This window comes from Mauremys mutica, chromosome 6, assembly GCF_020497125.1.
Source record: "Mauremys mutica isolate MM-2020 ecotype Southern chromosome 6, ASM2049712v1, whole genome shotgun sequence".
Classification (NCBI taxonomy): Eukaryota; Metazoa; Chordata; order Testudines; family Geoemydidae; genus Mauremys; species Mauremys mutica.
In genome coordinates, this window is record NC_059077.1 from 83,846,732 (window position 1) to 83,873,629 (window position 26,898).

At 40.4% G+C, this 26,898-nt stretch overlaps 1 protein-coding gene across 10 annotated transcripts in view; it reads left to right on the plus strand.

Annotated features, from left to right (window-relative positions):
- CDC14B (cell division cycle 14B) overlaps positions 1–26,898 on the plus strand; it is a 92,479-nt gene that overhangs the window by 20,011 nt on the left and 45,570 nt on the right. For all 10 annotated transcript variants that reach the window (XM_045020993.1, XM_045020994.1, XM_045020999.1 and 7 more), the window contains exons 4-9: positions 2,493–2,585; positions 16,208–16,284; positions 19,989–20,055; positions 22,662–22,724; positions 24,532–24,619; positions 24,945–25,175. In XM_045020993.1, the coding sequence (XP_044876928.1) occupies positions 2,493–2,585; positions 16,208–16,284; positions 19,989–20,055; positions 22,662–22,724; positions 24,532–24,619; positions 24,945–25,175 (619 nt within the window). The remainder of the gene's footprint in view (positions 1–2,492; positions 2,586–16,207; positions 16,285–19,988; positions 20,056–22,661; positions 22,725–24,531; positions 24,620–24,944; positions 25,176–26,898) is intronic.

Consider the following 26,898-nt stretch of genomic DNA (forward strand, 5'->3'; position numbering starts at 1 on the left):
CCAGGAACTTGTGAGAAGGCAGTATTAATGCTGAAAAATGATGGGACTGATGAGAATGAACTAGCAGCACTGGATACAAATACCACATTAGATGAAAGGAGGAGATTGAGCAAGTATGCAGGGCAGAAGTTAAGGTTGGTTGTGGAAATATAAGTTTTATTTTTTGGAGTTTTTGAAAAATATTTACTTGTGTATGTCTGTTTTAAAATAACTACAACTTTCTAATGTTTCAATATCACATATTTAATATCAGTGTTGTAATATTTAAAATAACTGAAGAAAATACCACCAAAAAGAACACAGGAGCTTTTTCCTTCATCATAAAATTACTACTTTTCATGATGGAAAAATTATTAGGGCTGTTGATTAATTGCAGTTAACTCATGCAATTAACTTAATCACAGTTTTAATCACACTGTTAAACAATAGAATACCAATTGAAATTTATTAAATATTTCTAGATGTTTTCTACATTTTCAAATATATTGATTTCAATTACAACACGTATCAGAGGGGTAGCCGTGTTAGTCTGGATCTGTAAAAGCAGCAAAGAGTCCTGTGGCACCTTATAGACTAACAGAAGTTTTGGAGCATGAGCTTTCATGGGTGAATACCCACTTCGTCACATGCATCCGACGAAGTGGGTATTCACCCACGAAAGCTCATGCTCCAATTACAACACGGAACACAATGTACAGAGCTCATTTATATTATTATTTTTCTTACAAATATTTGCACTGTAAGAATGATAAACAAGAGAAATAGTGTTTTTCAGTTCACCTCGTACAAGTACCATAATGCAGTCTCTTTATCGTGAAAGTGCAATTTAGAAATGTAGATTATTTTTTTGTTACATAACTGTACTCAAAAACAAAACAATGTAAAACTTTAAAGTGTACACGTCCACTCAGTGCTGCTACTTGTTCAGCCAATCGCCAAGACAAACAAGTTTGTTTACATTTACGGGAGATAATGCTGCCTGCTTCTTATTTACAATATCACATGAAAGTGAGAACAGGTGGTCGCATGGCACTTTTCTAGCCGCAATTGCAAGGTATTTACGTGCCAGATATGCTAAACATTCATATGCCCCTTCATGCTTTGGCCACCATTCCAGAGGACATGCTTCCATGCTGATGACGCTCATTTAAAAAAAATGCATTAATTAAATTTGTGACTGAACTTCTTGGGGGAGAATTGTATGTCTCCTGCTTTACCCACGTTCTGCCATATATTTCATGTTATAGCAGTCTCGGATAATGACCCAGCACATGTTTGTTTTAAGAACACTTTCACTACAGATTTGACAAAACGCAAAGAAGGTATTAATGTGAGATTTCTAAAGATAGCACTTGACCCAAGGTTTAAAAATCTGAAGTGCCTTCCAAAATCTGAGAGGGATGAGGTGTGGAGCATGCTTTCAGAAGTCTTAAAAGAGCAGTACTCAGATGTGGAAACTACAGAACCCGAACCACCACAAAAGAAAATAAACCATCTGCTGGTGGCAACTGACTCAGATGATGAACATGAACATGTGTCGGTCTGCTCTGCTTTGGATCGTTATCGAGCAGAACCCATCTTACTCTGGAATGGTGGTTGAAGCATGAAGGGGCATATGAATCTTTAGCGCATCTGGCACGTAAATATCTTGCGGCACTGGCTACAACAGTGGCATGTGAACGAACGCCTGTTCTCGCTTTTAGGTGACACTGTAAACAAGAAGAGGGCAGCATTATCTCCTGCAAATGTAAACAAATTTGTCTGAGTGACTGGCTGAACGAGAAGTAGGACTGAGTGGACTTGTAGGCTCTAAAGTTTTACTTTGTTTTATTTTTGAATGCAGTTATTTTTTTGTACATAATTTTACATTTGTAAGTTCAACTTTCATGATAGATTGCATTACAGTACTTGTATGAGGTGAATTGAAAAATACTGTTTCTTTTGTTTTTATAGCATAAATATTTGTAATAAAAATAAATATAAACTGAGCACTCTACACTTTGTGGTCAGTGTTGTAATTGAAATCAATAGATTTGAAAATGTAGAAAACATCTAAAAATATTTAAATAAATGGTATGCTATTCTGGTTTAACAATGCGATTAATTGCTTGACTGCCCTAAAAATTACATTTGAAATTTGTAAAAAAGTTCACTCTGCCACTCTTATTTAGAATGGTTTAACATGGTCCAGTGTAACTAGGTTTTCAACAGATTTGATGCTTTGTCATCAACCAGTACACCAAAACCCTGATCCTGCCTGGATGCTGAGCACTTCTCAGGATTGAAAATGGAATAACACACTTGATCATATCTTAACCAGAAAGGCATTTTAACCATTGGAATTAATTTTGCAAACCTTATTTCCAGTGAGGCCAATTTCTGTGTGTAGTTGGCTGTTCTGCTGCAGTGATTTCAAACTTACTTTTATCAGGCTATGCAGATTTAAGTTCAAAGTGCCAAATTATAACACTGTTGTTCATTTCTTGATGCAGTCATTTACATTGATAAGGAAGAAAATAATTCATTATACTGGCTTTGATCAGAAAAAACAAGCAAATGCTGCATTCCTCATAGGCTCTTACGCAGTAAGTATTTAACCTTTTACTATAAATTGAATTGCTAAGTTTTGTTTTTTATCATTTTCCCATATACAGTCCTTAAAATACGAAGAATGATACTTTTCCCCCCCTTATTTTAAAAAGTGGTGCTCGTGAGGGCTAAGAGTTTGACTTCCTAGTGTTGCTCTTGACACTTTCTTTACTATAGAGATTACCCAAACTTTTTTTCCTCCCCCAACAAAGTGATTGATGTGACAGGAAAGGCCCCTAAGAGTTTTTTATTCCTCTGCTGCACAAAAATCTTCTGGGTGGGTGTTTCTAAAATCCCTCACCTGATATAGGTGACAAATCCTATACATTCTGTTAAAGTTGCTTAGGTGCTTTTGGAAAATGCACCTTCTGTCTTCCCAATATTTAATTTTTTAAAAGAAAATTGGCTAATTCTTGATACCTTATCATATTTCATCCTTTTTGTAAAGGCCAAATACCATCAAATGTTTTATTTCTGAGTTTATATGTTGGGAAATGTATCTTCTCCAGCCTATCCCTTTCCTGACACAAGCCAGGAATGGAACTTAGGGGAAGGAAGGAAAAAGCCTTATGTGGTTCGCTCAGAATGGATATAATATCCAAAGGTGTAGAGGGGGGTTTTAGATAGAGTGCTTGAAGATGCACTGAGTCAGGTGCTTGGCCACGAAGGGAAAAACCTAATAACTGGTTGCGTTCATATTGCTCAATCTCTGAAAGACTAAATTTGAGGCAGGAACCTCAAAAACGTGTAGTGAAGGTCTAAAATGCAGAATGTTTGAAATACAAAGATGCAACAGACTATAGATTGTAAACATTGTGGTATTTGACTTGTGTTGTACCTTGACTGCACTTGACTTTTTCATTTCTCTTTGAGCATTGACTAAAAGTAAAGAATGGGGTGAAGGACCTGTGCTCTTCATCTTACTGGTGACTTTAGAGGGGGTTTAGAGTCCATACAGCCCTGAGTCATTCCCCTTTAAGAGCTCTGGAGGGCTATAAAGCTCCTGCATTTCTGAGAGTTTCCCTGCTGCTGGTTTGTATTACGGAGTAGGTCTGTTTCCAGCTCCCCAGGGTCTTCCTGTTGCCTGTTCTGCTTTACTTATAAATGAAGCTTTTGACATTATAAATGTGAGAGGGTTTTTTTTTTTTTCAGCTGACACCTCCAAGTGTTTAGAAATGTTACATTATCATTGCAGCATTCTGAAATTGAATGGAAACATGCAACATACCTTGCTTCAGCTTAATTATTTGGCGTCAAGATACTAAAGCAACTGATCGGTCACAGTTTTTAAGCAAGAAAAAAACCCAGTCCTTAGAAGTAGTTTGATTACTCAGTAGGCCAAAAAGTAAACGTGGACTGCTTTTATTATAGAATGTTTCTTTTATTTTTGGTCTTGTGTGTAGTACCATGGCATCAGCATAGCCATGGTCATCCTATGCAGCACCCAAAATGCAGAAATAATAGTAATCAGTGGCAGAGTAATCCATGATTTCAGTAACTTGTAAACTACCTTTTTTAAATTAACTTTAAACAATCCTGCTTCTGATCATCCATTCAGTTTTCTTGCCAGGACACCATACACCGGAGCACACAGTTGGAGGGGACTGTTTGTATAAACCTTCATAAATACACAGGGCCATATTTTCTCCTCTCAGTTGGATACTGGTGGGGAGGGCACTGATTACTCCTGATGGAATTTTGCACCAAAAAGTTAAAAATTATGCACACGGTATTTTAAAATTCTACATATTTTATTTGTCAGAATAGTACAATATAATCATACCCGTTCAATTATTTTGGTAATTTATTTAAAAATACCTGCTAACAAATATGTCTGTAACAATATGAACAACAAAAAAAGATTCAGGAAATGTTTTTTGACAAATAGATTACTTAGTAGGCATATTCATATATAACTTTGAGTAATAATTCATTTAAACTACAATACAGAAACATATTTCCTGCATCCCTCAGAAACAGTAGAAAGGCTTGGGGTAATCAGAGATAACAGAGGAGCTGAGCAAGAGGGAAGTAATTGCTGGGAAGGAACCTGGGAGTGAACCTGGAGGGTTATTAGGTGTGGGTGGGAGAAGTATGGAACAGGGTTTTTTGGGGGTGGGAGGGATTGTTAGGGAGTTGGGGAACCTCCCCCGTGCAGACTCTGGCTGACCCCTAGTGTCTCCCATTCAGTCAGGCACATCTCCCCCTGTCCCCATGGGTCCCTGCATCCCAATTCAGCCACCCTCATCCCCACTCCCATTCAGCACCCACCCCACTTCGTCCCCGGCACTAGCCCTTCTAAGCCCCAGTCTGTGACCTCCCAGTATCCCCATGTGCCCCTCTCTGTCTGTCCCCCTCCATATCCCATGCCTTCTCACCAGGGGCGGCTCTAGGTATTTTGCCACCCCAAGCACGACAGGCAGGCTGCCTTTGGCGGCTTGCCTGCAGGAGGTCCCCGGTCCTGTGGATTCGGCGGCACGCCTGAGGGAGGTCCGCCGAAGCCACGGGACCAGTGGACCCTCTGTAGGCATGCCGCCGAAGGCAACCTGCCTGCCGCCCTCGCGACGACTGGCAGATCGCCCCCCGTGGCTTGCCGCCTCAAGCATGCGCTTGGCGTGCTGGTGCCTGGAGCCGCCCCTGCTTCTCACCTGGCCCCACAGACAGGGTGCTGCGAGGAACCCAGCCTCTCCTCCCTATTGGCTGCTGACTGGTATTGCCAGTGTGCTGGCTGCCCTCTGTTCTGGTGCCATTGCAGCCCCTGGTGGGTGAAAGGCATAACTGCAGTGCCTCTGAGGCAGAATGTATTTTCTGCAGAGAAAAATAATCGGGGGGGTGGGGTGGGGGCTGAATGTTGTGCATGTGCAGTGGTGTGGAATTCCCCTAGGAGTAACAGATAAAGAGAATACTGCCTCTGGGGATATCTCCTTACTCACTAACCCCATAGAAGATCTTCCTGGAGCGCTAGATTTGTGGACTGAGAGAGGGTTATATGAAGATCATCCACACCTTGCAGAACTGTACCCCCAAAGGCAGACCTGCCATTAAACTACCCAGACATTTGTATGTGGAGTCCACCTCAAGTCTTTCCATTGTCTGTAGTGGGAACTGAATCATGCTTTAAGAGAAAAATAGCTTAGAAACTGCTCCAATATATATGATACATGTATATTCAGAGAGAGTTACTTAATTTGTAAAATATTCTGTGCTGCTTTTATCTCATTAGGGAAATACATATATTTAAGCATGTATTGTTTGAGTTAAACTTAAATGGGTTTAAGTAACAAGGCCTCAGTGCTTAGAATAATGTAAGTTCTTGCCTCTGGTAGTCAAGAGTACATTCAGTTATAGGGTAAAATTCTCTAAAGCTCAGTATAGGGAAGTGTAAATGGAATGAATGCAAAATTTAAGTTTGTGTTCATATATATTTAAGCTTTCCAGTCCATTGGCCTATCAGTAATGCTTTTCACTGTTATGTTAAAGATCTGAGTTTAGTTTCTTGCTTCCTAGGCTGTCAAGATTGTGAGTCCTTCATGACATTTTGACTTTTGTCAATTGATTCGTATTAGATGCCTGAAGAGATCTTATTTCTATAACCCGCTTCTGTCCAGTTCTGGAAATGTATTAGCCACACTGCAGATTGGGGAAGGGAGGAGTTTGGGTGGAAGCAGGCGAAATTAGATAGGGGAGGAAGTCATCAGAGATGCAACAGTGAAATGAATAGTGCTGTGTTTTTACTCTATGGGATGGAGAAGAATACAACCAAAATGTGTTAAATTGTTACACCAATTTGCTTTTAAATAAGTCTGTTCTAAAATACAGAAATTAAAAAGGATTTTTTATTCTTCATGAGAAAGATCAAGTTTCTTATAATTTCACACTTCTTGCCAGTTCAGAAGAATAGAGTTGAATGAACTGAAGAAGAGCTCTCTCCAGCTCAAAGATTGTCTCTTCTGCCAACATGAGTTGGTCCAGTAAAAAATATTACCTCACCCATCTTATCTCTATCAAATAGAATAGTCATACACTTAGTTACATTGCCAAAATATGCAGCAAGATGGGTTTGTTGTTGGGTCACTGAGCCCTTGTAACTAGGATTTTAAAACTGTTGTAGCTCTTAATTTGGAGGATTATGGGGAACATTTTTGGGCCCATTTTAAGGCTTACTTTTAGGGGAATGATCACACTTGAATGTGTTAATTTTTAGTAATCTCTTTTTAAGATAAGCCATATCTCTGTGTGATAAACAATTTTTATTTAGCACATCTACAAAGATTTTCCAGTTTTAGGGAACTGACATTGAAATTTTGCTCTTTTTTAACACTTAAAAAGCTGTATAAAACTTGATGGCACCCCAAGTTTATAATGCAATAAATGTAAAATAATTAGTACTCCTCAGAGCCTGTCTGTCTAGGAACAATCAATAGTAAGCATTCAAGTGATACATCAGTACTATTAACTTGAAAGCCTCTTGCTTTGAAACTTATTTGTCCTTAAAGTTGCAATGATCAATAATTTGTTGCATCGTGTAATCCTTGTAACTGCCACTTAAGCAAATCAAGGCATACCATAGCAACATTTGTCACTGACTTACTAAACTAATTATGAAAGTCCTAGTTAACCGTTGTGAGGCTGAGAGACAGACAAAGATTTGGTTTATGAGCAAAGGTTGTTCCAATTCTTTTCTTCATTGTTATGTTTTTTTAATGTTTTTAACCCCCATCCCTTCTCATTTAACAACTTTTTTTTCCGTCTAGTTTCCGAATGGGCCATCCAGCCTAAACACTCCTTTTTATATCTACTGCTTTCTTCCAGGTGTGCCTCCTGTGCCAGCCAGGCCTAACTCAAGCAGCCAGAGCTCTTCAATGTAACACGATCTTAAAGATAAAAAGCAAAGTTTTTGTTTTTAAACTAACTCCTTTAAGATCCCAAATCTATAACAAAATGTAAGCGTATTTCTATCACTGCATTTACTCTGTTAGTGATTTGGAATCTTGATCCCTTTCATTTCTGGTCCTCCTCCCATTGTACTTTCGGTAATGTCGCAGTTTGTTAAATTGTCATTGAAGTGGTCAGAATGTACCAGCAGGGATACAAGCTTCTGACCAAATGAGATTGGAGTGTACCCAACATGATCAGCAGCACAGAACATGTATCTTACTGAAACCCAAAGGCTGGGGGCTAAAAGTATTTGGTTTAATTATTTAAAAACAAAACCAGCTTTGTGTCATCCTTAAGGCAGAACTTTCTTTATCTGGAAGCAATCTGCATTATTTAGGCCTTACTGTTCTACCAAACAGAGATTCTTTGAGATGATCTATAATGTCTCTGTAATGACTTCTTTTGATCCTCACCAGGACTTAGGTGTGGATGGAGAAAGCCTCCTTCTTCCATCTTTATTGTGTCTATACTCAGATAAACCAAATATAACCTCCTGGGTTCCAGCCCCTCCTCCCTAATTCCTACCTCCCTTTGCTGCATTAACTTAGTAACAGTGTTTCTTTTCTCAGGCTTGGCACTAATTATGTACTTGGAGGGCAACCCTCCATGGGTACCGCCCCAAGAACTGCTGTAATTCAGGTCACCTTCTCCAGGACTCATCTCTGTACTTTGTCTATTTTCTCATCTTCTTTCTTCAGGGTAAGCAGTGTTTCTTTCACCCATTCTGATCCATAGTGCTATTCTGTTTTGAAAATGCCACACCTAGGAAAAACAGTATTTTGGAGAGAAGGAGGGAGCTGTAGAAGCAATAACCCTTCTGTTTGTGATACTCAGTGCTCAGCTTCTCTTTTAGTATTTGCATAGTGATTAATCTTTGGCTAAGGCTATATGGGTGTATGTGGAAAGGAGTTGGCAGCAGTGTATTTTTGGAGGGAGGAAATATAAGACTCCATTGCTTATCCTTCATTTAAGCAAAACCTGCCTTGAGTCTTGTCTTTCTCCTTAAGAATTTGCCCTTTACAACATTTCCCTACTCTGACTTATTTTAAAAAGTTATATAAAAACTGTTACCATAACTAGCATTCACAGTAGCAGTTTAATTTCATCTCTCTCTCTCTCTCTACCAGTTTTTCCAGTAGCCTTGAAGTTTACTCCCTCTTATACTTACCTGATTGCCCCTTTTTCTTTGGTAGAAGTAAGGTTGCGCAGGATATGCTTGTACTTAAGACTATGCTCCCTTCTAGGGTGTCCTCACTAGACTCTGCAGCTAATGGCTTTCTTGGGCTATCTTCCCTCCTCACTTGCAAGGCTTTTTAAGGTTCTTCCTTTTTTATAATTAGCAGTGAGGTTTTTCAGAGATGGGAGGGTTTCTCTATTTGTGAGCCTGTTTTGATCCACTTTAATTTAAAAAAAAACAAAAACCTTTGTCTTTCATTGGCCACCTATGTGTTTCATGACAACACAACAAATTTAACTCTGACCTGTAAGTTAAATTGATGTATTTTTATCTTGATTCTGCTATCTGAATATTTTCTTGTAAGATATATGATTAGGTGGGAAATATCAGTTAATCTATCAGATATTGAGAATCTTTTTTGTAAAGTATTTATATATTCTTGAGAAATCGTAATCATCCATGTAATAGAACTGTTCAGTATTAATTTATGGTAAAATGTATGCATCTGTGTGGACTTGCATTTGAGGCTGATCAATGTGCTATATAGGTACTGTAGAGTCTATGTTTGTTCAGAAGGGGGTTGTGATGTGTTTATTTGCAGTTTATAGCTGTTAGAATTATTATTTTGGGTAAGTGTTAAAGCAGTTGTCATGATGACACAATAAATCTTACATTTCCCACAAGCGCATTTCATTATTTTCTTGGTTTTAAGTGCTTGAGTTTTGTAAATGGTGTGATTAATTTGTTATCGTAAGTAGATTTTAAAATTTAAGGATTTTTTTTGTTGAGGGGAGAGAGTGGAGGTGGAGTTTGAATGTTCAGAGTACTTTAAGAGCACTGTTTCATTTCAAATGTTATAAAAGTGTTGTATATCACTAGAATACAGAGTTGGTTTGTTGCAATTGTAACTGTTTTGAATTAGATTTAAATAGACTAATCTTCCGTAAAAAGGAAAGTAGCAATGTAAAATAACTTGTATGGTGACACTACAGAATGAGGTAAAATTCTTCTTTGATAACCCTGTGTACTAAAGTTTAGGATGCCTCCTTCAGATGGAACTTCCTTTCCTTTGCTGTTGTTAACCATTTGTCCCATCTCTCTTAATAGTCATATCACTAATCCCATGAAACGTGTATTTAATAATTGAACTGTGGTTTGAACAATTTCTTGGTGATAATCTACAAATTTATTGTACAGATATTGTATTAAAGGTGTTAAATAATTGAGCAACTAGCTGTCATGTGAATGAAAGACTGTTTCCTGGAAAATGAATAGATTGATAATGAACAGTTTTCAGAAAAGTTGGACATGTGCAATTTTTGTAGATTGTTTCCCATTTCATTTTTGGTATGATCTTGTATTTTACCAGCAAGATGTATTTGGATATATCACTTGATATAAGCACAGCTCGATTATTTGCAGCCTGTTCTCTTGTAATACTATCTTTTATTTGTTGCATTTGTGAAATTATAAATTTCACACAAAGGTGTATGCAAGGTGGAGGGGGAGCTTGCATCTGAAATACTAGAAAATACCCAGGGGTTTTACTAGAAAAAGCTTACATTATGTATCCTAATAAACTATTGTATCAAGCAGGCAAGGTACTAACAAGCTTCAACAGGACTTTATTTTTACAGTGGAAACCTCTTTACCAAGCTGCTGCTGCATACTCTGTAATTCTCACTCAGCCTCCTCAACTCCTCCCCCCTCCTTCCTATTTCCTGTCCTTTCAGACTCCCAAGAGCCAGTGCTCCCAGTTCTAATAATTACAAGCACATCTAAACACCACATAAACCAATCTCAACTTCAGTGTCTTTATCCCCGAAAGGCAAACAGTCGTCTTTGTTCCTTTTTTTTTTTTTTTGGCCTAAGACCTAGTTCCCTGCCTCCTAAATTTGCAAAACATGTTAGGAACTCTGTTTTCATCCTACCCTATTCACCACTCCAACACTTTAATCCTTTTTTTATTTTGTACTCTGAAATCTCAGATGTACTTCTAATCTTACAATATGTCTCTTACGGCAGGTCTACACTACTGGGTTAAGTCGACGTAAGTTACGCGAATAACGTAGCTGGAGTCGACGTAGTTTAGATTGACTTATTGCGGTGTCTACACCGTGCTGGGTTGATGAGAGAAACTCTCCCGTCAACTTACCTTATGCTTCTCGTTCCGGTGGAGTACCGGAGTCGACAGGAAAGCAATCTGTGGTTGATTTAGTGGGTCTTCACTGGAAGCGTTGATCCACGGGAAGTGTAGACATGCCCTTAGTTACCTCTTCTCCCCTTATAGTCACACTTTTCTCTAGCTCCTTCGCCTCTTCCTTGAAGCAAGTACATGTCTTCTGTCTCCTAAAGAAATCTTCTCTCAGCTCCCACTTGCCTCAACTGTTGCCCATCTCCCTCTTCCCCTTTACCGTCAAACTCCTGAAGCAAGTGGTCTTTTCCATTCACTAATTCTCTTTTCCAGTTCTTTCTTCAGTCCCCTGCATTCTGCTTACCCACTTCACTTCAATGAACCTGCTCTCATTAAACTCTCAAATGACCTCTTCTTGATCAAGTCTCATGGTCACTTGCTCAAGTTCTTAAATTTCTCAGCCATCTTCAGATCTGTTAATCAATCTCCTCCATAACTTCTACACCCTGGTTTCTGCAAATCCCATGTTTCTTTATATCCTATCCTCAAACTCTTCTTCAGTGTTTCCTTTGGGATGCAGCTTCACGCCCTCCCCCTGTCTCCCCAGGGCCAGCAGGGGGGGGGGCAAGTGGGGCAATTTGCCCCGGGCCCCACAGGGCCCCCCATGAGAATATAGTATTCTATAGTATTGCAACTTTTTTTTATGGAAGGGGCCCCCAAAATTGCTTCGCCCCAGGCCCCCTGAATCCTCTGGGTGGCCCTGTGTCACCCCCCACATCCCACTCCCTCTTGTTGCCAGCATACTTCGGTCTTCTCCTCTGCTTCCTCTACCCTGTGCTTACTCGCATAGATTCAATCAACCGCTCTGTGCCAGTGATTCACAAACCTATTTTGCTACTTGCACCTTTCATCCTCTGGTTTAGTCTTGCATGTTTGCTTATGTGGCCAAGATTTTCTCTTGAATGTTCCCTTGCCATCTTAAATTCAGTGTGTCAAAACTTGTTTTTCTTCCCTAAACCCTTCCTCTTCCCCTTCCTTTGTCACTATTTACAGACCATCCTACCTGTACTCCAAGCTCACAATAAGTTCAGCATCATCTTTGTCTATACTCTTCCTTCCCCTCATCTAGTCATCATCAGATCTCATTGCTGCTTGTTCGACAATATTTCTATAATTTGACCATTAGTTAAAATCTGCACTGGCAAGGCACCAGTCTGTACCTCTCTTCACTGTAACTACTATAACCTCCTCCGATGTGCAACTGCAGAGATTTTTTTTTTAACATGTATAGAATCTCTTCGTAGCCTTCCATCTATGGTGTAAAGCAGAGGTAATTGTTTTTTGTCAAGGTCCAGATTTCTTGGTCAAGGTATAGTCAATGTCCAGACTCCAGAAAAAAAAATAAGAATAAAAAATGGTAATAAGTAAATAAAAATTTGGGGGTCCATTCAAAAACATCTGGCGGTCTGGATTTGGTACATGGTCCACTATTGACTACCCTGGTGTAAAGGCTGAGCCTCTCTTCATGTCCTCTAAAGCACCCCATAACATCACACCTACTCACCATCTCCTGTATCCAAGTTCTATGCAAGCCACTTTTTACTGATAGAACCATGGAACTCCTTCGTCAGCACTTGTCTTTGCAACTTCTTATGTGTCATCTCTTATCTAGAACAGTGGTTTACAACCTTTGTACGCACAAGATCACTTTTTTTATTTAAGTGCAACCCAGGATCTACCCTGCCCCCCATCCCTCCATCACTTGCTCTCCCCCATCCCTCCTCACTTTCACCGGGCTGGGGTTAGGGTTTGCGAAGGAGTGCAGACTCAGGGCTGAGGCTGAGGGGTTTGGAGTGTGTGGGGGAGGGGGCTCTGGGCTGAGCCTGGGGCAGGGGTTGGGGTGCAGGAGGGGGTGTGGGTTCTGGGAGGGAGTTTGGGTGCAAGAGGAGGCTCCAGGCTGAGGCAGAGTATTGGGGTACAGGAGGGGGTATGGGGTGCTGGCTCTGGGAGGGGGTTCAGAGCTGGGGTGTGTGGTTGGGGTGTGGAAGGGGGTTCGGGGTGCACGAGGGGGTATGGGTTGTGGGCTCCCGCTGGGCAACACTTACCTTGGGCAGCTTCCGGTCACCGGTACAGCAGGGCTAAGGCAGGCTCCCTGCCTGCCCCGGCCCAACTCCGCTCCTGGAAGCGGCCAGCATGCCCCTGCAGCCCCTGGTGGGGGGCACTTGGCTCTGCATGCTGCTCCTGCCTGCAAGCATGGACCCCACCGCTCCCATTGGCTACAGTTCCCTGTTCCGAGCCAATGGGAGCGGCAGGGGCAGTGCTTGCAAGCAGGAGCATCGTGAGTGGAGACCTGTGGCTGCGGGGGTGTGCTGGCCACTTCCGGAAGCGGTGTGGGACCAGGGCAGGCAGGGAGCCTGCCTTAGCCCTTCTGCGCTGCCGGACTTTTAGCGGCCGGAGATCACAATCGACTGGTAGAGGCTCCAGGATCGACCAGTCGATCGCGATCTATAATCTAGAACATTCTCCCTCCTGAAGTTCATCAAGATCATTCCCTGTCTGCACAATTTCTGAAAAACTCAACTGTTCGGTGAAGCTTCCTTCTACAGTGACTTTTGCTCCACACTGATTCACACTTTAGGTCTTGTCTACCCTGGAAGATGACATCCTGTTATTGTGTACGTGTGTGCAAATATTAGACATGTCAGCCAGAAGTGTAGTTAAAGACTGCTATGCTGAAAGTCATATTCATTGACATAATTTTAAAAACAATTGTCCTTGTCTGTACGTTGAGCGTTAAGATTGTGTGTTTGTGTTTAAAATCATTTTATAACCATTTTACTGCTCAGATCATGTCTCCATTTAAAACTTTTGCTAGTATAACAATGTTTAAGGGTGTGATTTTTGTTATTTATTTGTTTTTAAATAACACTTCTATACTGGCAAAAAAAGTACTTTTGACAGTATAGTTTATTTCATTTGGGCAAGTGTACTCTTTTGCCAGTATAAGCTGCATCTACGCAAGGAGGATAGATGGTATAAGATGCATTTCTACCTTTTTAATGTAGACTAGGCACTAGTGTAGGCCCTTACTGTTTGCTTGCACCTCTAGTTGCTATCCCTGTTCTGTGGGGAAGGGAATCTTGTTTTCCTAGTACAGTCGATGGATTGTGGAGTGCTGTTTGCAGCTTTTGGCGCTATGTTAAAGGTTGAGAATAACCTGCATTGTAGTACTGCTGGATGTGTCGTGTCTGTTTTATCAAAACAAGCTTGACTATTCTTGGAATACAGCCTATACATCCAAACCATGTAATTTATAATTATGATGTTAAACTACATCGTCCTGGGAATGCTAATTGGATGGACATCTGAGGAATAGTACTTGAACAATATTTTGTACTTAATTTTAGTCTCTTTGTCCCTGGATGTTTGAGTAAAAGAAGGAGGGATTCAGAGTATTTAAATGACCAAAAGTAAGCTAAAATTTAAAAAATAGTTTTATTTTTGTTTCATTCTGCTACCAGCAATGTTAAATATTTTCCTGTTTTATCCTTGCCAGAGGAAAAACAATAAAAGTCAACACTGTATTTTATGTTGTTTTATGTTATGTCATTTTATGTTATGTTATTTTTGGAAATGTTTCCAGCTTTATTACCAGCATGGTTCCCCTCACCCATGATTTTGTTAAACTTCAGATTTGGCTTTACAGCTGTGTAACTGTAATTACAAGGCAATGCCAACTTTTAAAAAAAGAAAAGAAAATATGCCTAGAAAGTCTTAAATGGTGAGGGGAAATTTTAAGTAGATACTTTTTTACTTCATTTCTGTCTAAAAACAAACTAAAAATACTGTTGGCAAGAAATTTTGGGAAAAGTGGCTGTTAGTACAAGAAATGTGAATTTTGTCTAATTTGAATGATGTTAAAGTACTTAGTTTAATATTTGTTTTTTAATTTCCACTATTGACAAAGAGACCTAGGAAGTAATTTAAAATGTTAAAACATGATCTCAACAATTTAAACTTTTAAGATGTATAGTTCAGTAAAGTACAGTGTTCTTATATAAAGGTTGCTTCTTTATATTTAATAACATAGTGGTTCTAATGAGAGATGGCAAATGTCCGTCAGAAGGGCTACTGTAAACTCTCTGGCCCCATCTTACAGTTGGAAACTGACCCATTGCTGACAACTTCTGTCAACAATAGGTGCCCTTTAACCAGTGCTGAAAATGGTGTAATAGGGTAAAATTGTTTTCAGCACAGTCTCAGAAAGGATGACTGATGGAAAAACAATTTATAGTACTGGTTCAAGAGAAACCATTGCTGACAGTGGCTGGCAGCTAGGGATCGATCTCCTGGTGCAGACAGCTTTTTAGACATAATCTGTAATGAACTGGGGTTTTGTGAAGCTGGCATCCTTTCCTGATTTCTTTTAACAATAAAATGTTTCCAGTAATTAATACTAGATATATTTTGCCCTCATTATGTTCTTGGGGTTTCTTACCTTCTATTACATTTTAGGCTGCTATACTCATCTTTTTTTTTGGTGGCATCTGGATTTAATTAATGGACACTAGGTTAAAGCAGTGTTTGTTCAGGTTGTGCAGTGAAGGCGATGCAAGATTTGGAATACTGTGATCTCCTACAGCTCCAACGTTAGAAGGATCAACATTCCCCCTTATTACCGTATAGCAGCTTTGCAGATGGGCTGCTTTATTGCTTTGCTGGTGCCCTAGAGGTTTTATGTTCTCTTACATTTCTTTTAAATTTTAATCACTTTAAAGTTTATACAAAATTGTCCATGAGAATATGTTACAGAGAATTATAGCAAAAATATTGTATATTTAGTACAATAGTGTCACAAAAGCACTTTCGCTGGGATCTGAAACTCAACACAAATCCTGATGTTTATACAGTGGATGCTGTGATTCATATTCTTACATTAATAATGGCCAGTATGTTATATAATATATGGTTTGCTTCTGTCTGCCACATTAAGGGGGGAGGGAGATCTCAGTGATTTGAGCATTGGCCTGCTAAACCCAGGGTTTGTGAGTTCAATCCTTGAGGGGGCCATTTAGGGATCTGGGGCAAAAATCAGTACTTGGTCCTGTTGGGGAAGGCAGGGGGCTGGACTCCATGACCTTTCATGGTCCCTTCCAGCTCTATGAGATAGGTATAGGTATATCTCCATATATTATAATTGTTTGCTTATATTCTTTTATTCTTGATGCTGTGCTTATAGGAAAAAGACATTATCAAGCATATGGTATATTTATGGCATTTAGTTTAATATTTTACAATAAACACTGAAAGTTAATAGGTAGCTTAAAGTTACCATTAAAAATTATTTTCTTTCCTTCTTCCAAAAATAGATAATATACTTAAAAGAATCACCCGAAGATGTGTACAGGCTCTTATTGGCAGGAAACGCATCTTATCTTCCTTTCAGGTAAATATAAAAATGTTAGAATTCTGTGTGTCATGATCTCTGAACGGTGTTCAGAGGCACCAAGTTTGCGTCGCTTGCCTATGGCTGCTGCACATCTCAACATATTTGGCAGTCTCTGATGAAAACAAGGTCAGATAGTGGAGTGACAGGGATATTGCAGGTCAGTATTGAGGTGTGCTGGCAAACCTACAGTATATGAGGAAGCTTACATAACTATTTACTTTCATTAGCTTTTTCCCCTTTGAATTCACACTAAAAAGAGAGATTGGAACAGTTAACGATAATGAATTCTAAATTAATACCATTAGTCACCCAGTCTGAATTCTCTTAACCACATACTAAAATATCTATTTATATAAATACTTTGTGGTGACTGCAATAATTTTGACATCGTTTCTGTCACTTGCTGAACACACTCCCCTAAAATAAATGCTTTATTATGTAGTACTTTTTTTGTGTAAAATGAAATTTTTACCAATGAGGAAACATCTAAAAATAAATAAATAAAAAGGTTGCTTCACCTCTGAAGGGATATAATTTTAGGTATTCCAGACTACAGACTTCTTGTTGCCACTCTGTTTTTATCGAGTAGATAAACAAGGTTGATAGGTCCTGACCATGAACAATTTTGTAGAGTTCTCCTAAGAACTAAAACAGTAAGGCTTTCAAAAGTTAGATAAAACTATCCAGCAATCAAACAGGCTTTTATAAAATGCAGGAAGTTAAAGGGAGAACCAAAAAAATTCCAGTTTACTATCTAGACATGTAGATCTATAATGTGATCCGTTCACTCCTGAGTCTAAAAGCAAGTGAGCATTTCTTATCAGAGCAACTGTCTCATGTCTTTCTCCCTTTCTTGGGAGCATCAAGATTTTCTATAATATTTTGGTTTTCTGGCATGCTCCCTTTCCCTATATCAACAGTAGTATGCTTTTGGGAGCTGTTTTTGCCTGTTTTCAGCGTTCCAATAAATGGCAGGACTCTTCTTGAGGAATAGCTCTCTACCAAACTCTTCTCTCTCTCCTCCCCACTCTTTTTTATTGTGGTTTTTACCCTCCCAGCAGATCATGCATCCGTTTCTGGGAGTAACTTTTTAGAGTGCATAGAGTAAATTCAGTGTTTATGAAAGTTGTTTGATAGACTTGGTGACATTGAATAGTGACATTATATATCCATAAAATATGTCTTACACAGGCAGTGGAAAAATGCAAGGTTCTCCAAGCTATGTCAATGTGCACTGGGATTGAGAGGCATTCAGCCTTCATACCTATTGAATCCTCCATGCATCAGAGGCTGTCAAGAAGAGTGGTGATGTCAGTTGTGATTAGTGTTGCAGATAAATTTGTAGAAGAGGCCACCTAATCCTCTCTCTTTCTTTTTTTTTTTTTTGGTTTCATCCTCTGGTCACCTAAGATAGGTTTTACTATAGTTACATAGTGCTACAGATACATATGGTGGCTTAGAAAGACCAGGTCCTTGGTTTGAGGTGTTTCCAATCTAAACTGGATGACAGTGAAAAACACTGTGCTGGGGATGAGCACATAGAAAAGAAGTTGTTGCAGTAGACAAATGATAATGTATTATATTTCAAGGGAAGGTGATCATGTTTGTTTTTAGAATTTATTTTAATATGTTTTTTTTTAATCTCTCTATTCTAATACCTTATTTAGAACATCTGAACAGAGTTTAGTGATGGAAAATGAGTTAGTTCACACCACTGACTTTTATTGTTTATTTATATTGCTGTAGTACCTAGAGGCCTTAATCATGGTCCCATGGTGCTAGGTACACACATGTGTATGGCAAAAATGGACCTTGTCCCAAAAAGCTTATAACCTAAGCTGCAAAGGGATTTGGAGGAGTGTGAGGTTGTTTATCATGCCAGAGGGGACCTTCCACAAGGGTAAAGGTGGTATGATGAGAAGCATAACATTTGAGACTAAAGAGATCATTTAAGGAGAAAGGAATGAGGAGGACATGAGGCGGAATGAGAGGAGCTGAGTTCTGGCAGCAGCATAGTTGTGTACAGCCTTTGGAATGAAGATACAGGGTGAAATCCAGGCCCCATTAAAGTAAATGACAAAACTCCCACTGAGCTCTGTGGGACCAGGATTTTGTCCATGGTGTTCAAGCCTGATGCAACTAGGAGGAGGAAGCCACTGAAGAGAATTGAGTTGAGATGGTGCTTTAGGGTCCTGTTCTTTTTAGATTATGTCCATACTGACTATTCAGTAGCCAGTGAGAGGAATTGCTTTTTGCAATCAGATAATAGTTACTTGTGCTCTTTCATAATAGAGGAATTTATATTAAAGTCTTAGAGAAATTCTCTGTATACTATTGTCAGTTTCCTGAATGAGTTCCTTTTCTTTCTATTACTTCCCTTTCCCCTTCCTCCCCCCTTCACACTAACTCATTAGAGGAGGGGAGAGTGCAGAGAGAGTAGATGCAGCCAGACCTCTGAAATTCTCACTTTTTTGTCATTTTTAGTCAGAACATTATAACAGTGTCCCTTGTTACACATTTAAAAAACCCCTAAACCAGACACTACTTCACTCTAATGCCTCAAACAGCACAGTTGCTGGTGAGAGTAGTAGGTGATAAATCTGTAGCAACAATGAGGGATAGACATGACCAAAGAGAGTGGTAAGGTGAAGAGAGACTTTAAATCAGTGACACTCCAAATATGTAATCCCATAGTGCAGCATGAAGTGGACAATTTAAAGTGCTTCTTTCCATGTTCTGGCAGAAATGGAGGAGAGAGGGGAGGAAGTGTTGTATGCCACTATAAATTGCCATTGACAGTACAATTGCTGGCTTTCTAAAATGTTTTAAACCCAACAGTTATTCTACTAAAATATATAATCCTGAAATTCAGAGACTTTTTTTTTTATACTATAGGGAAAAGGGTTTTTCTACCTTAGATCAGTTCTAAGTTCGTGGTTTCATCAGTTTCATTGAGTCATTTCTTTGTCAATAACTGACATAGTACCAAGAACATTCTGTTCCTACCTTAAGATGATTTAAGAAGAATGGCAGGAAAAAGAGCTTTAATGAAAACCAGACTGTTATTTTTAAGCATAGTCCAACTAAATATTTTAAAGCTCTAAGTTTAGGAAAATTCTCTTTTAAATATTACTATAGCTATTTCTTTAATCTTTTGGTTAGAAAGGTTAAACTGCCATATATGTAATTACTTAAACAGGGAATGTTGGTGTTAGAAGTAATTTGAGTCTTATCCATCCACATATGCAGTGTTTTTATCAGATTCCAAAAATCTTACAGTACACAAGGAATCACGGTATACAAACTATTTTGTTTAAAAATAAAAATCTTTCAGGAAGTGGTGGTGTCCAAATTCACTAAACTTTGCCAAAGTCTTTTATTCCCAACAAAAACTGAAAGTGGCATTTCTGTTGGAAAAAAAGGAGGCTAAATAAACTTAATGTTGGATCGTCTGTGTTTTAATATAAGATACCAGTAAAGCAATCAAATATAAGTTAAAATTTAAATCAATAAACTTCAAGATTGGAAAACAGAGTATTTTAAAGTAACTAATAATCCAATCTTTTTACTGCTGGCTCTTGAGAAAACAACATTTTAATTCATTTAGTCTTGGATCTGCATGAGGGAACTCATGCGGTTTTGCTTATGAAACTAGAAATGCTGTCAGCTGTCAAAATTGATTTCACATGTTTGTGTTACAGGGATGCTTCATTTGGTACTTGCAGTTTTCATCTAACATTGCTTGACTGCTTTCATGCAATAAATAAGGTAAGTAAAATTTAAAAAATGTGTGATACGTTTGTCAGCTAATTATAATACAGCCAAAATTAGCTCATGAAACTAAGGGCCTAATTATTAGACCTTCGTTACAGCAATGTGTCTGACTCTGCCTAGTCTATACATCTTGTATAGCAGGGGTCGGCAACCTTTCAGAAGTGGTGTGCTGAGTCTTCATTTATTCACTCTAATTTAAGGTTTCGTGTGCCAGTAATACATTTTAACGTTTTTAGAAGGTCTCTTTCTATAAGGTCTATAATATATAACTAAACTATTGTTGTATGTAAAGTAAATAAGGTTTTAAAAATGTTTAAGAAGCTTCTTTTAAAAATAAATTAAAATGCAGAGCCCCCCGGACTGGTGGCCGGGACCCGGGCAGTATGAGTGCCACTGAAAATCAGCTCGCGTGCCGCCTTCGGCACCCGTGCCATAGGTTGCCTACCCCTGTTGTATAGTAATTGAGCTCCTGTGACTGATATCTGGGGAATCCAATGAGCATGTCTGGGTGGCATCTGGGACCCTAATATAGAGCAAGTTCTTCCCTGGATGGGAGTTATCTAGGGAAATCATCTTAGCAGGATCCATGGAGTCAGATGGGCAGAGCTGTTCAGGCCAGTCATTTTACCTCTAATATCCTGATATTAATGTGGAAATTGGTAAGTTGTTGGACCAAACAGCCCTCCATGACTGGTCTTCCAAACAGTCAGCATGGTAAATATTATAAAGGAGTTGTGTGTAACTTAATGATGACTGTAGGAAGGAGCCTGCATTACTCCGTGGCCTTACTATTTCAACATTTGTTTCTGAGTTTGAAAGGCAAAATAGTTGAATCAGGTAACTGGTTGCCAGACCCCTTCATTCCTTCTGCACCACTAATTTAGTCATCCAAGGGTTTATTGCAACTCTGAGTATATCTACACTGGGAGGGAGGGGCAGTGAGAAGTTGTGGCAGCAATCCTCAGAACTCTGGTCAGCTGACTCGGGCTCGTGGTTTAGGGCTAAAAATAGCAGTATAGGTATTCCCGCTCGGTTTCTGAAACCCGTCAGAGGGATTTTATTTAGGGCCCAAGATGCAGCCCCAGCAGAAATGTCTGCATTGCTATTTTTAGTCCATAGAGCAAGCCTGGTGAGCCTGAATTAGTTGACTGGGGTTCTGAGACTTGTTGTCATGAATGATTCTGTGGCCTGGTTCTGGTTTTATTATTAAGTGAAATCAGAAAAGTGGGCTTGCTTATTTATCGTTAATTGTATTGATGTGTGTATAAATAACATGGATACAGGAATGGAGGGGTTTGTTTTGGACCAAGACTGAATGCAGGGCCGAATTAACCTTTTGTGGGCCCAGCACCAAATATATTTGTGGGCCCCCATGGAGGCAATGGAGCATGTTGCAGGGACGTCAGTCTCCAGAGCAAGGGGCAAAGCAAAGGCAATGGGGCATGGCATGACAGGGATGGCCCCACTCCACCCAGCCCAGTGCAAGGGCACTATTTACAAACCGGCAGTTGCTGGACGCACAGTGGCCGGGCCTGCCCTGTACTGACAGCATACCCCTTTCTCTTGGGGCAGGTCCATGATGCGCCACCCCCCCAACACTGGAACCCCTCCCCCCAATTCCCTGTGGCCAGAGCCCCCCCCCAGATCTGCTATGCCCAGCACCCCCAACACACATGCACAAAACCCTGCACAACATCACCCTTGCTCAGCACCCCCTGCCCACAGCCCCACCACAACCCCCCACAGAACCCCCACTTCCTAGTGCCTCAACACACAGATCTTCCCTGCCACCTCACAGCCCAGCACCCTCCAGAAACCCACTCCTCACCCCCTGCCTCCCGGCCGCACTTACTGGCCCTGCTGGGAGGTGACTGTCTGATGGACTGAGCCCAGCAGTGCAGCCAGAGCTGGTCCCAGGGCTGGGAATGGCACGATCAGCCCGGCCAGGGCCTGCCCCAGCCAGGCTCTCTCAAGACGCACTTGCCTGGAGGGGCCCAGCCAAGCCTCCCATACTGTCATCCGCCCCTCCACCCCCACCTAGCTGAGACTGGCCAGGCTTCTGCACCAGTCCCAGGTGGCTCAGCTCCAGTGAGACAGGCGGGGCGCCACAGGTGATGGGACGCAAAGACTGCCCAGAGCCAGAGGTGCACTGGGTCCAGCCAGGGGGCTGAGAGGAGCTGGCAGGTGAGGCCAGTGGGTGGAGAGGCACCCTTGGCCTGAGGAGCAAGTGATTTTTGAGGGGGGTAGGGGGAGTCTCGGGACACAGTGCAAGCGGAGCAGGCTGGGGCCCCTTTTGAGCATGGGCCCGGCTCCATGGAGCCACTGGCGCCATTGTAAACCTGGCACTGCTGAATGCTAAATATTTTCCACAACGCCAGCATTTTCACAAGTGTTAAAATGTTTATGAATTCAATTGAGTTCAGTCCAATTAATGGAGTTAATGTTACTCTGGCACAGTGGTGAAAAATAGATCACAGAATCATAGGACTGAAAGGGACCTTGAGAGTCCAATATAAGGGATATGCAGACATTTAAAATGGTGATGCATTTTGTCTTTTGATGAAGGTTCTTTTTGTTAAAAGTTGTATTGTGGATTTTAGGCTTTGCGATATGGCTTCCTGGATTTCAGTGCTTTTGATGTAAATGAATATGAGCATTATGAGGTAAGTGTGTGGCCTGGGGATAAACACTGAACTGTGATTTAGAAAACTTGGGATCTATTCCTGTCTTGCTGGGTTACCTGAGGCAAGCTATTTCCCCTCTGTGCCTCAGTTACCCCACTTTTAAAATAGGAATAATGATATTGATGTTCTTTGAGATGCTAAAGTGTGTTGAGCTCTACTGATGAATTATAAGCACTAGATGGTGGTAGTGTTACTCTTACTATAAATGCTAAGACAGTTTTTTTGTGACATGCACTGTTGCCTTTGTTGCTGTTGGTTCCATTTCTGCTTTTAAAACAGCTATTACCATACATCTTTATTTAAGGATCTAAGAGAGCAAGATAGGTAATTTAAGTTTAAACACTGGGGAGTTAGAAGGCTGCATTTGTGTCTGTAGTCTCAAGAGATGAAAGAGCATAGGAAGTAAAGTGGAGTTAAGGTATCTGGAAAGAGGTTGTTAGTTAAAGAGAGGTTTTTTGTTTTCCCCCCCCCCCCCCACATCTGATTTTTATCCATTGTAGGATGATGGTAAACTTCAGTTCCAACGGTACTTCTCATAGGCAGGATCTGCTCTTGGAGAAGTTAATGAGCAATTCAAGTATAGCTAATCACTAGATCAGTTGGCATTCATTTAAAAGAAACTTAAGTGGGAAGTAATAGAGAGATGACAGAAGTGCAGCACCATTATTCCTTTAAAAAAAGTAGTAATTGATCTTGGGAATTCCAACCCCATTAAATTCACCTCAGTTTATGGGAAATTCCTTGTGTGTAACTGTACAGCTAAAGTACTATAACACTTGGATAAATGTACTCTCTTAAAGGCAAAGCAGCACGGCATCTATACAGAAAGCTCAGGACTTGTAGGAGTTGCATGAAGTAATTACTAATATAGTAGATAAAGGTGAAATGAGACAATTTACAAAAGCTTTAAAAAAAATCCAAGTGTGGCTCTATTTGGGAGGGGGACTTAATTGCATCACTTGAAGTTTGTTTTAGAAAGAAAAACGTTGGAGAGGTTGAGTGCATTTGGCATTTTATTGATGAAGCAAAGGGCAGACTGGAAATGTGCTTACACTGACAGGGCTTGTATTTGGCTTTGTACTTTTGAAGCAAATATAGCAGGGGTGGGCAAACATTTTGGCCCAAGGGCCACATCTAGGTATGGAACATGTATGGCGGGCCATGAATGCTCACGAAATTGGGGTTGGGGTGCAGGAGGGAGTGAAGGCTCCAGCTGGGGGTGGAAGCTCTGGGGTGGGGCTGGAGATGAGAGGTTTGGGGTGCAGGAGGGTGCTCTGGGCTGGGATCTAGGGGTTCAGAGGGTGGGAGAGGGATCAGGGCTGGGGATTAGGGCATGGGGGGGGCTGAGGGGTGCATGGTCTAGGCTGCACTTACCTCAAGCAGCTCCCGGAAGCAGTGGCATGTCCCCCGTCTGGGTCCTACACGAGGGCATGGCCAGGCGGGTCTGTGCTGTCATGTTCACAGGTGCCACCCCCACAGCTCTCATTGGCCGCAGTTTCTGGCCAATGGGAGCTGTGGGGGCAGCGCGTGGAGGCCCCTGGTTGCCCCTAAACATAGAAGCCGGAGAGGGGACATGCTGCTGCTTCCGGGAGCCATAGCAGGCTTGTGCGGAGCAGCCACCGATCTTGCTCCCCGGCAGGAGCGAGGAAGCCCCAGAGCGCACTCCCCAGCAGGAACTCGAGGGCTGGATTAAATCGACTGGCAGGCTGGATGTGGCCTGCGGGCTGTAGTTTGCCCACCCCTGAAGTATAGAGGTAATGGTAAATCATACATTTTCTCTTGACAGAAAGCAGAAAATGGAGATTTTAACTGGATAATACCAAACAAATTCATTGCCTTCAGTGGACCTCATTCAAGAAGTAAAACTGAAAATGGTATGCTTTGGGGACACAAACCCATATGCTGCTACTGTGTATTTGATTTATTGTTATGAGTAACAGCAACTTTATCATTTTCAAAAAATAGTTCCTCCAATGGTATGTTTATCCTTGGCTTTTTGGGGGTGGGGTGAAGGAACACGTGGCGATGATAAAGCCCAAGACTTTCTTTAGCTCTATTTGAATTAGACTGTTTAAAAATTCACTGACTGAAAATGAAATTCTTCTGTTGGACATAACTTTAAAATAAGGTATTTTACATGTTGTTTTTTTCATTTGGATGTGCAATTTTCATGACTAGTTCCTTTGTTTCTGCCTACAGGTTATCCGCACCATGCTCCTGAGGCCTATTTCCCATATTTCAGAAGGCACAAGGTTACTACCATAATACGTCTTAACAGAAAAATGTATGATGCCAAACGATTTGCAGATGCTGGTTTTGAGCATTATGACCTCTTCTTTGCTGATGGAAGCATACCTAGTGATACTATAGTCAAAACATTCCTAAATATTTGTGAAAATGCTGAAGGTGTTATAGCAGTTCATTGCAAAGGTATGTTAAGTGCACAGTTTATATTACAAGGTGGAGTTGAGAGTTGATAGCAAAGCCTATAGTTAAGTTTACCTGACACTTTGCATCATAAGCCCTTATTTCCAATTGATTATAAGTTAGCCAAACTGTAACCATTTTCGTTCTCTGCTTCAGCTGATTTTGTGGTTGTTTTGGCAAATCTTTTCAGCTGCTTATGAGATTTGCAAGCCTATTTTTCCCTGGTGTCAATGTTAACGCTTCTTTTTCCAACCATCTCTTTGAAGAGCTTTAGCATCTCGGTGCTTTTCAGCAGAAACTATAAATGTGGCAGAGTGTTAGTCCTAAGTGCCATGGAGATAGCTAGCCAAATCTGGCTAAATTATAAGACTTTTAAAATAATCGTTTGCACAGATTTAATAAAGCTTTTTAGAGGTTTGCTGACAAAATACCTGGACAGTCCATTTGCACTGAAAATTCTCTAGCTCTATGGAGCTCTTACATAACTTCACTGAGCATGTCCCCAGGCCCTATTCAGCCTTCTACAAGGTAGATGTAGATGCCCAGATGAGACACAAGCACAGCAGAAATCCCTCCTGCCTTTTTTGTCCAAGGAAAGGTGTGCTGGTCTGGGAGCCAGGAGGAGACCTTCTGTTGACTGGAGGTGATAATTTTGTGTCTGTCACACAGCGTTCATTATTGAATAAGGCTTACATCCAACCCTACATGAGGAGCACATTCAAAGCACACATATCTAGGCTTGGAAGACTTACATTTTTATTGGTAAATGTTGGTTGATAGCTCAGTGGTTTGAGCATTAGCCTGCTAAACCCAGGGTTGTGAGTTCAATCCTTGAGGAGGCCACTTAGGGATCTGGGGCAAAAATTGGTCCTGCTAGTGAAGGCAGGGGGCTGGACTTGATGACCTTCAAGGTCCCTTCCAGTTCTAGGAGATTGGTATATCTCCAATTATTAATTAATTAATGGATCCTCTATTATTTGCTGTCTTTAATCAAGATTGGAAGGTGTCTTAAAAAATAAAAAAACACATTGATTTTGCTATACTCACTCAACTATTGAAAAAATATTTCCATCAATGATGATAGAAATTTACAGATGGGCAAAGTAAGAAAAATGCTGCTTGAGAACTTTAGAATTTGATTTAAGGATATTGACTATATTTTGACATATGATATTGACAATTGATGTTTTGGCAGTTAAAAAGCTTTAACTTTTTGAATCTCAATATCTACTGTCATTAAATAATTGTCTGATCCCTTCCCCTATAACTTTGCCCAACTGTAAACATTTAAATTGATAAAAATTGAAAAAAATGATTAAGTATTGATTTCAGCCATCAAAATTACGAAAAATAGAAATTAATTCTGTCAAACCTGTCTACATCAGTGTTGCATGATTTGCCTTGTCTATTAACTTTTAGATAGAGTTGAAGATATTGGTGTTGATCAGTAAATTCCTAAATAGTTTGGGACTTGATCACCAAACTGTGTCTCATCCCAGGCAGCAGTTACGCTGGAGCCAATTTCTCTTTCTTCACACCCTTCTGCTCTCTCCTCCTGCCTTGCAAGTTAAATTGGTAGACGACTATTGACAGGGCATTTTCTGTGAAAGGTTTTCCCTGCCTTTGTTTCCCAGAGACTTGGATTTGTTTATCTTTAGGGCATAATGCAAAGCTTGTCTCTTTTTCCCCCTGAGATCTTGATAAGGGAATGTGTTGGTAGTTATCC